At 40.0% G+C, this 11,694-nt stretch overlaps 1 protein-coding gene across 1 annotated transcript; it reads left to right on the plus strand.

Annotated features, from left to right (window-relative positions):
• The first annotated feature begins 8,018 nt into the window (after nt 1-8,018).
• Nucleotides 8,019-9,311, plus strand: LOC137968570 (uncharacterized). The gene has a single exon (XM_068815116.1). It carries the CDS (start codon nt 8,019-8,021, stop codon nt 9,309-9,311), a length of 1,293 nt encoding a protein of 430 aa, XP_068671217.1.
• The last annotated feature ends 2,383 nt before the right edge of the window (nt 9,312-11,694 follow it).

Raw genomic sequence — 11,694 nt, forward strand, 5'->3', positions numbered from 1 at the left:
TGGTCCGGCACTCTCACGTGATGAAACCTAGATTCAATATCGGCTGTAACCGCAATCTTATCCTGACGAAAACGAGTGAGGACTCCTACTAAAGGGTTTGTAAGGTCTGGACCTTTTTACTGCATGCTGTTCAGTGACACTCCATTAAACTTTGCTTAACAATAAAAAACGACACGAATTTTGCCCGGCTTGCGAGGATGATACACTCCATGATGGGGTATGTACCATGCTTTCCCATACTCTTGAGTCTTCTGTTCCACGCATATCCTTTGATCAGCATGTCTTCCATGAAGGCTTTGTTCTGTAGTCTTCCCAAACCTTTGATCTCTTTGAAGTCTCTTCTTCAAACAGGTAGCGCGTTGTAGAACCTGTGTCTTGTTATTGAGAACCAAGATGTCATGATCTTTGAATGGTAATGAAATTTGGTAATTTTCTAGCCTCACGGTTTCTTTGGCATTTTGCCTGAATTTCATCTCCTCTTGAGACATCTCCGTCTTGTCATCAGCTATTGACTCAGAATACTCATGATTGTAAAATTCTTCGACCATCTGGTGAAGCTGGGGGTCAGCTTTAATGAAAAAACATGAAGTCCTTGATCGATTACCATGGCGTCCCAACGGCCCATTGAGAGCCCAACCAATGTGTGTTCTTTTGGCATAGTGGCCACCCTCTCAACTGTGCTTGATTTCAAGTGGATCTAGAGCTTCAGGAACATCAGCGGCAATGTGTAGACCCACTTCAGCTTGAACATTGGGAATAAAAACGCCTTGAAGATGAGGCCATCGATCAATATCGTCTTGGGTAGGGATGTCGTCGCTGCTGACAGGTATCTCAGGTCTGGTGTACAACGTCGGTAAGCAGATATTCTCATTCTCATCAAGGTCAGACACAAGGAGATCGCGAATGATGAAACTATTAATTGTGCTTTTCTTCTTTGCCAGAGTTGACAAAGATATCTCGGTCCTTTGGCCTTTCCATCCAAGCTGCAACGCCAACGACTCTGTACAAAAACTAGAATTGCTGCCATTGTCAAGAAAGGCATACGTGATGATGGATTTACTACCACCCCTGAGTGTCACTTTTATTGGTATTATCGCCATTCCGGTTCTACAGCGTGCACAACTTCCTTTGTTTGCGGCTTCTCTCGCCATGTTACAATGGACTGGAGGACCAGTTTCGTCATCTGTACCAGTACCAACGTCGACTGTGGACACCTCGCAAGGGCAGGTATGTAGGATGAATGAATGCCGTTTGGTGCACCCGGCGACCTTGCAGGCTTTCCTTTGGGGACAATTCTGAGAAATGTTCTGGTTGGATAAGCAACCAAAGCAAAGCTTATTTAATGTTATAAACTGTATCCTCTCAGAGTATGACTTCCATCGTAGCGTGATTTGGTTGTGAACCATCATTTCATCTATTCTATTCTGTTGGAGCTGAAGGTCAGCTTGCTGACGATGCAAAGAGATTGTTTCCCACTGTAGATTTCTATCGCTTACAGGATTCTCTTTCAAACGCACTCGTTGAGCTGTGAGGGATGTGATAGCCAGAATGGACTTTTTTGATACCAGGTTTACCAGGTGGAACATGGCTAGAATCTTCATCGTCAAACCTAGATTCCAATTTGAGGGGCTGTACCTACAATAAAGAAGGATTCGACATTTCTGCATAGGCTTTCTCCTTTGCTGATGTTTTAGCTATTTCAGCCTCCAAGTTGAGACGGGCCTCCTCCTTTTGCAACCCAAATTTCTTTTCTTGAAGGGCTTTTCAAGCATGGTAATCTCTGCCTTTAACTCAGCCAATCTTGCGGCTTCCTTAGCTCTAGCTAATGCAAACGATGACGAGCAACTGTCATGCGAACCAGCTCTACTGGAATGTTTTGACACTTTCGAGGGTGAGGGCAAGCCAGTGCAGTGAATCAGCTCAAAGACATTGAGCGAGCAGCTTATTTTCTGCCGTCAATATCCAATCAAAGATTCTTTGGTGAAAGACGCAAAATTTCGTCACCTCAGTTTCCAAGTAAAGCTTACATTGCGTAATCCCATCTGCATCACAAACCTCACTGGCATAAACTCTGCGAGCTTCTACCAGATTCTCAAATGCTGCATCAAGGGAAGGAAGCTTCTCCTTTACTTCTTGCAAATTTCATTCGCTTTGCAGCAAGCCGATTATCTCAATAGACTTCGCAGAAACTGAAGAAGTGTAACCTGACGTTGACTTCCTTTTCGAACTAAGTCTCTCGTAAGCCACTGCCTCTTGGTCCAACGTGACATTTGCCTTTATGAAACGTACTCCAGGGCGACGATTAGCGGGCTCAGTGAACTGCCATGCATGAGACAAGATATTCTCAGCCCAATTTTCAACAATGTAACTGCTGGAGCCGTGCTTTTGACTGCTGAACGGGAAACCAAAACTTCCAAACACCACTTAAAAACACGAACACCAATTTAATGAAGACCACAAATAACTTGACAAATGGACAACACATGTGGGTTGAAACTATGGAACAACCAAACAAAGTGTTACATAAGCTTTAGCGGTGAAATAGACAAAACGAAAGAGAACATTGAGAGACCGGCAATTACAAAATGACTACTTACATTGATATGGCTCCAAATTGCTGACTATGTCTAGAAACTGGTAAACAGCGATCGATTTAAAAAACTGCTTGTAACGTGATATCTTCCAAAAGCAGAGAGAGACAGAAAGACCAGCAATTGAAAACTAAAATTACGGCTTTTATAGACTAATAAGTTATGCAAAGGCTAGCGACATTAAGCATACTAATGAAACAAAAGCGAAGCAAACTAATGAAAAGGCAAAAGTTAAACTAAAGGACAAGCACACTAATGAAAGGCGGTAACACTAAAAGACAAGAACTAGGAAAAAAGTGTTAATGAGCTTTACAACCCGCGATTCGACACTTAGATCCTACAGGCATAAATGGCCTATTTCTCAGTCATTTTTGGCGATACTGTGTAAGTATTTTCCCTGATAAAAGCCCTTATTTAGGACTAATTGCATACCAAAAGATTTGATTTTTTCTAAAAAAGAAATGTCTTTCTCGCGCTGACGGAATATATTGCAAAAAAGGCACTTTGGTAACATTACAAATTTCTCATACCCACTGCTAAAAATGCCTATGTTTTTAATCAAGGATTTTACAGAAGGCCGTCAAATTCTCGGTGTATAAAGTACAGGGCCCATTTGTTCGAAAGCCGATTAGCTTAATCCAGGACTAACGTAAACTTTTGTTTCATGTTTTCAACTTTTTGGTGAAAGGTTGTTTTGCTTATTTTTGTTTTTCAAGATTGACTTCTTCTGATGTAAAGTTTTGCCAAATATCAACGTTGAACAGCATTTAGTAGTGGAGTAATAAACTCCTTGGTTAATTTTTAATCTGGGATTAGCGTTAATCAGCTTTTGAACAACTGGGCCCAGTAGTACAACTATCTGTAGTGTAACAAGTACAAGGAAAGGTTACGTTTTTTATACAAACGTTGGCCGTGTAGCACTTATATTTTAAACAGAGTTAACTGAATAGAGTGTAATGTGAAGTGCTTGGTTGATTTTGACTGATTAATAATGATACAATCGAGTTTTGGCTTTTGTTTTGTTACGGAGCTGCCTTGAAACTTTTGCAAGGCCCAAAAACCACTTTAGTTATTTACACTGCCAAAAGAGTGAAGACATATGGGTACTATAGGGTCTTAAATACCTACATTTTGCCATGTTTTCACAACTTACCACGACACAGGGAACTTTTGTAACTTCGCATGTGAAAAGAAAAGCTGTGAAAAGCCTTGTTTTGGATGTGCAATATTGATCTTTGCAGGCCACAATGGTTACAAAGTATACTCTCCTAAAAATGGGAAACCCAGCCAGGTTTAAATCGTAAAAGTGGACATTTTTAAGCCTTCGAGAGAACTTAGTTACAAAAGTGCCCACTTTACCTCTAGAGAATGAATGAATTTGTTGAAATGTGTATAGTGCGTATAGCTTAGATGTGTAGTGTAGTTCGGATGTTCTGTGTTTATCATAGATAGGTAGCGTAGTTTCGATATATAGCTCCGATGTATAGTTCAAAATTAACATGTAAACTAATAAAGGTGGATATATTAATAAATAAAATATAAAAAAATCAAATAGAAATAAGTAGATGCTTTGTAATAGTAAATTTGAAAAGTAGCTACTAAAACAAGGAATAACCTACGATGAACTACAATGACCTACAATGAGGTACACTATACAGTAAAATTAGCTAATGACCAACTGTATAATGAGCTAAAATAAAATATAATTTGCAGCTCTGAGGGCACTGCAGCATGTTTGCAGTACAAAGGTTAAAAACATTCCACTCTGTACTTTGAACCAATCGAAACTTCGTTGCTGAGCAAGTTAAAAATTTTCATTGTGCACTCTGAATCAAACAAAACATTGTAGGAAGAATAACTTATTTATAATCTTCTCTTCATTTTTTCCTGCTCTAATGAAGACTTTATCATTGCCAAGCAAAGCCTTGATACTGTGCAGCATGAAGTTTTTGTGGGACTTTTATTTCGCAGATTGGCAATTCTTTTGGGTTTGCGGGAAGAAATGTTTGCGGCTCGAAGTAACTGAAATTTAGACTGGGACCAATAATTATTTGAGAGTATCGACCTAACCTTGTATTGTTTCGTTTTGTTTGTAGCAAGCCCTGATTGCTTTTTCTCAATGCAAACATCAAAATAAATTATCTACTTTACCCCAATGTATGATATTTAGTAGCTCCAGCGGATAAAAAGCCATTTTGCTGGTGTTTTTTTTCTTCTACTGCAATTTATGTTTTCGGATCAAGTTCCATCCACAAAATCCTCCCGAATTAAACCCCACAAAATAAAAGTGCTATACGGTATTTGTACATTTTCAATGTAGTTTTAAAACAATGTGAATAATTGCTGTCGTCATTTGGGCTGTCATGCAATGGACTAAAAATGTTGTGTCACAACGCACAATGGTTGTTTTCCGCTCACCAAACTCTTATTTTTTACCCTGATCTTCTTTTGTCTTTCTCTTTGATTGTAAGCCATTTAAGTAGGTCATTTTAGATTATTCCTTGTTTTAGGAACTGCAAAATTTTATTTTTTTTTTCATTTCTTTTGTATATACATGTATTTTCACGCACATGTTTTAACAAGTTTTTATCACTCCTAGATGTAGGGTGGCTAAATAAAGTATTGCATTGTGGCTACACAGATCAGAATAAAGTCGAAACAGATGTTGAAGTTGCCAAGGCTCAAACTGGGGACCTCTTGCTCTGAAAGCCACACACTGAGTTATGCCTGTGCCTGTGATCGTATTAAAGCTGTAAAGCTGTGGGAACAGCTAGAGTGTTGATAGGTCCAATTTGTTAGCAATCTTCAGTTCGCTTTCAGTACAACCCTTCCCCTGCCTCTGGGATAGTATTCCTTGTCACTTTTTTTCTTGAATTAGATACTTAATTACTTATTCTAAGCTACTACAAAAACATGTGGACTGTGAATTTGAAGACACACATGACAGTTGATTTTGCCCCCAAACATCAACGATATAGGTCAAACCAAAGAGGTGGACTGTTGATAACATTGATCACTATACATGTACTTTACCGATATCGGTTTTCATTTGAAATCAACTTACAGTCAAAAGTCCAGCCTGAAGAGAAAAAGCACAGAAGACCTTAAGGGTAGGTGAGTTACTGGCTTTATTTCAACTTCTTAGTGGCATATACATGTAGTTGTAAGAAAGTACACTTAAGTATTTGTTGCCAAAACTGTAAGGGTACTTGCATGTACATTACCAGTAACTTCCTCTGTCTCCTCAGTAAGAGACATTTTCTTGCAATACAGTACCCTACAAAAGGAAAATACAGTAAGAATTAAAATGAAGTGTAAAATTGGGTTCAACCAACCCTAACTTTGGTCCTTAATTTAAGGGGAGCAGGGTTGGTGCAGTGGTGAGAGCACTTGCCTTCCCCCAGTGTGGCCCAGGTTCTAACCCTAAATTACATTTTATATTGCTTTCGAGTTTCTTGGTTGGCTACTCTGCACCAAGAGATTTTACCTTGGTTACTCCAGTTCACCCTTTCTCCTCAAAAACCATCATTTAATTGAATTTGATTGATTTGATTTAGTTCCTGTCTTAATAACAAGAGCTAAGGGGTACATAAATTAATGGACAAATACTACTACTAGTAATATACATGTACATAACGAAATTACTTGATTCTGATTGGCTGACAGCAGTGCTGTTTTTTTGTAAACACAGTGCAAAAAAAAAAAGAGTTCATTCATTGCAAAAATAGTTAACTCAGTGCAATTTTGACGTCAAACCCAAGCCCTGGATGGTGCAGTGATACACGTGGGTTGCTTCTCCTTAACCATCTTGAATTTTCTCGTGTATCTTATTAATTAAGTCACATGATTTTTTTCATGCAATTTGGAATAAATAATCATTTATAAAGTTTTTCAAAGACTACAAATTGCACTTGACCTACGGGCTCATGCAATTTAGCTCGTCTTTGAAAAAATGTACTTTTGCTTGTTTATTCCAAATTGCACTTGAAATCATGTGATTACCTATACAAATTACATATTACTTAGGAATAGGCACTGGCTGCAGCTAGCGAAGGTATTCAAGGCAAACAGTGCTTACAAAAGGTAATCAACTAATCAAAGTTTACCAAAAGGCAAAAGAAGTTACAACAACACTGTCCTTTGTAGAAACAAAAATATAGTAAAAGTGCACTCCAGTAAGATTCGCAGCAGTGATTTACAAATAGAAAAAACAAGAACATGAAGAACGGTACTGAAGTAGTAAAGCACTGGATAGGATTACTCCCTAAACCTATGGTTTAAAACTACATGTAGCTAAAATATTGATAAATAGTAGCTTTTGCAAAGGCAGTTGTCTTGAATTTTAAGCAACTCATGAAAGACAGTTTTGTATTTTAATTCTAAAGGCTCTCTCATGGCTATTCCGAATATTAAAAGGTAACCTGTTCCACAGTTTTGACTACTGTCTTGTAAAAGAACGAAGCCAGAGACTCAACCTTGAGTTCTCAAGGTGCTCACACACTAGGGGTCATTTTGCAGCTACATGACCCTGGAACATGCAGCAGTTTTAAAATCAAATTCCATACATATAATGCGGCATAGAGCTGGAATCTATAGCGGGGACACGAAGCACCCACCAAATCACAACATGTACACACAGAACAAACTGCGCCATAAGCATGTCCCTGGGACATCTATCCATTTTACTCACACAATAGGGGGCATTTTACATGCATGTGTACCGGGGACATGCAGCAGGTACAAAATCACAACCAACACAGACAATTAAGCCCAATAGCGGGAACACGTCCCAGGGACTTGTAGGAGCGGTAAATTACTGTTTCGTTCACATGAGGAGGGCTGTAGCAGGCATCTGTATCTGACGCGCTGCAGGGACAATATCAAATTGCACACATACATTCGCAAATGCAGCCATTACATGTCCCGGGGACATGAAGCCTCAGTCAAATCCTGTTTCATACATATGAGAGAAAATGTAGCAGGCACTTTTATACAGAGCTCACAGCAGGGACAAAACGTATTTACGCACAAACAGTCGCAACTGCAGTTATTGCGTGTCCCAGGGACATGTACCTACAAGGTGTCGCATTCTCTGAGTTCTTTGTGCCACACGATTTCACACCTATGTTTTGTCACTGCAACATGTCCCGCCGAAGTTCAATTGGTTGAACTTCGTGCAGCATGTTGCAGCAACGAATGTTGCAAAAAGGACAATTTTTATCGTGTAAACAGCTCGGGAGCGTGCTTCTGCAGCTTTACTACAGATTTAACCAATCACTGACAGCAAAGAAACGGCAATACAATACTTTCATGCTTACGTACTTGCCATAAACACACAACTGGACGAAAATAGATGGATAATTACATTGTTTTGGAATGCAATAAATACAGAAACAACATTTTAAACGCCTCCAGTGACTAGTCATGATGGCGATGCGTGAACTTGCCCGAAAGGGTAAGTTGATGCTGCTGATTTTGATGCAGCTTGTAGACGACGACCCTCCTGCCACTATCGAACGACGAGTGTGGACTCGCGAGTGGATAAAACGAAGAGAGGAATTGGGGGCCTATCATACCCTGTTTCGAGAGTTAGTGGCGGAAGACACCCTTGGGTTTGGCGAGTACATAAGGATACCTCATGCCAAGTTCCTAGAATTAGTGGAGGTTGTAGGGCCCCTTTTAACAAAGCGAGAGCCCCATATGAGGACATCTATTGCGCCAAACGAACGACTTGCCCTCGGTATCAGATACTTTCCAACAGGAGAGACGTTTCAGTCCCTTTCCTTCCAGTTTCGGATTGGCAAGAGTACTGTGTCTCAGATTGTAATGGAAGTATGCGGCGCTATTTACCAAGTTTTGGGAAGACAACACTTAAAAACGCCCAACACCGTTGAAAACTGGCGCAAAATTGCAACTCTATTTTACTTTAAGTGGACTATTCCAAATAACATTGGTGCTATAGACGGAAAACGGATTTTGATCCAGAAGCCCCCAAATGCTGGTTCCCATTTCCACGACTACAAAGAGAATGAAAGTGTTATTGCGTTCATCATGTCGGGACCGAGTTACAAGTGCCTCTATGCAGATTTAGGCACCAACGGGCGGAACTCAGACGGACATGCATGGGCACGGTGCTCACTGAAGAAGGCTTTGGACAGCCCAGACAATCCGCTTAACATACCTCCTCCTTGCCCATTGCCCAGGGCTAGCAAGGCAGTTCCTTATGTCATAACAGCAGACGAGGCGTTTTCTTTGGCAAGCTACATGCTGAAGCCGTATCCTCAAAAGAGCCTTACAGTGGAGGAAAGAATTGCTAACTATCTAATATCCCAAGGAAGAAGGATTTCCGAGAATATCCTGGGAATTCTAGCCAATAGATGGCGCTCTTTTCGAGCCCCCTTCCTTTTGAGCCCTGTCAAGGTACAGAAAATAACGATGGCCGTACTAACGCTTCACAACTGGCTGAACAGCAACAGATTCAGCAAGAATGTGTACTGCCCTCCTGGTCTGACAGACAATGAAAATCCTGTAACCGGGGAAATCATCCAAGGCACTTGGAGAGACAACTCTCCTCTTGAATCGCTTGTATCCCTTCAGCCATCCCTTAAGCACAATTACAACAGAAGCGCCCAAGAAATGCGCCAGGAAAATACAAGGTGGTTCAATGAGGAAGGCGATGTGCCGTGGCAAAGGAAAATGTGTGGACTTTCGTGGCTTTGAGTTCTTTTTAGAGATCAAAAATACATGTACAATCGTAGTTAATATATTGACTGTGGCACTGTGACAGTTAACATGAAATCTGCGTAGTATGCATTCAAGCGAGAGCAGAGTTTGTAGTTTGCAAAAATTATGATCATAACACAACCTAGAAACCGATTTATGTTAAAAGTATTCGTTTGCTAGTAAAAAAAAAAGGAAAACCAAAGAAAAACGTTTGCTGTCATTTGATTTTTTAATCATGTAATTTACAAGAAAAAATGCCTTTGACTTTTCTGTTTTCTAATCGAAGTCTGGCGGGAATGCTTGGTTCCTGTGAGAGCTTTCAACACCTAAGGATGGTCGTGACGGCTGTTCGGCAGACTGCATATGTGTACTACCATAGAAATATGGGTTAAACCCAGGCAGAGTGATGTTGGAAGCACTAGCATAGCTGGTGTCACTGTAGCTTAAGCCAGAAGCGAGGCTAGAAGGATAGTCAGCTCTACTGAATGCACGTTGAGTTGAATTTCAGGCAAAACTTGTGCTGTTGGCCTTTTCTAGCTCATCTTTTTTTTTCGAATTCAAAAAGTACATCTGAAATGCACTTCTTGGCTCTCCGAAATGTGAATGGAGCCAGTTTGGACAATAGAGAGCTTACGCAATGATGACGTGGCCTGTGAGGACGTCGTCATTTCCCGCCTTTGCAGTCAACTTCCTGTAGTCGACGTCGTATTGTTTTTATTGCATACGCAATGGTGCATTTTGCGGGAGGTTTGGCGGGAATTGAAAACTGCCGGTTGCTATTACAGTCGGTAATTTGAAAAACATGGCAAAATTACGTGAGGCGAGGAAGTGTTTCCTTTTGAGTCATGACGAAAACCTTTTGAGTGATGAAGAGTTTATCCTTTTGTACGACCTAAATTCTTCAAGAAATCCAGATCTACCTTACTGGCGATATGACCCCTTTGAACTGGAAAACTTCTCAGACGACGAGTGCAAAGTCGCCTTTCGTTTCTTTAAAAACGATGTATACATGCTTAAAGATGTGTTGCAGATACCCGACGAGATAACTTGCTGTAATAGACTTGTTGTTAGTGGAATTGAAGCACTTTGTATTTTACTGAAGCGTTTTTCATATCCTATCAGATACAGTGATATGGTACCCTTGTTTGCAAGACCTGTTGCACAATTGAGCATGATAACAACAGAAATCATGAACTTGATTTACAATGACCAAGTTCATCGTGTAACAAGCTTTCAGCAAGAGTGGTTATCTCCTGTGAATCTTCAGAGATTTGCAGAGGTGATTCATAATGCCGGTGCTCCGTTGAGTAACTGTTGGGGATTCGTGGATGGAACTGTCAGGCCAATATGTCGACCGGGAACTTTGCAAAGAACTTTATATAACGGCCATAAATGTGTCCATGCAATTAAATTTCAATCAGTGGTTGCCCCAAACAGACTAATTGCGAACCTTTATGGCCCGGCCGAAGGGAGACGTCACGATAGTGGAATGTTAGCAGATTCTGGCCTTTTGCCTCAATTGCGTCTCTATTCTCGTACACCAGCAGGAGATCCCTTGTGCATTTACGGTGACATGGGATACCCTCTACGGACGCAGCTTCAAACTCCATTTAGAGCCCTACGCTTAACTCTACTGCAACAAATTTTTAACATGTCTATGAGCAGTGTGAGAACCAGTGTCGAGTGGGTGTTTGGTGATATTGTCAATTATTTTAGCTTCATGGATTTCCGAAAAAACCTTAAAATTGGACTGAGTGCCATTGGCAAAATGTACATTGTTTGTGCTCTTTTGACGAATGCTCGAACATGTTTTTATTCATCCACAACCAGCAACTTTTTTAACTTACCCCCTCCCTCAATTCATGAGTACTTTTCATAGCTCAAGCAAAAAATAGTATGTAATCATTGGAAGCTGGAAGTATTGTACTATATTCCGCCTCTAACAAATTGTAATAATAAAATAATATTTTTAATTTGTCATTTAACTGGCTTTCTTCACATGGATTCGACTCAACATGCACACAACTCAAAAAGAGTAAACATCAACATAATAACTTGTTTTCACAAGTGCATTCAACTAAAACTGAGCAATTTTTTAAATGTACACGAAAATCATTTTAATTACCATAATCATGATGTGTTCGTCAAACCACAAACAACTTTAATATGCGTAAAAAAAATGTCTTTTTTCTCACCTCATAACATTCTATAGTGAACAAAGTAATAAGAATAATCCGAGTCTGTCAGCACGATTTTTGTTAATATACAACTTCTTTGAAAGATATAACAGGTACTCGACAACCTGTTCTCATAAAATGCAGATAAATTGGCTTTTATTGACAGCCGCCTGAACGGTAAGAAATCACTAAACTATATAAAA

Source organism: Montipora foliosa, chromosome 8 (genome assembly GCF_036669935.1).
Source record: "Montipora foliosa isolate CH-2021 chromosome 8, ASM3666993v2, whole genome shotgun sequence".
NCBI classification, from domain to species: Eukaryota; Metazoa; Cnidaria; class Anthozoa; order Scleractinia; family Acroporidae; genus Montipora; species Montipora foliosa.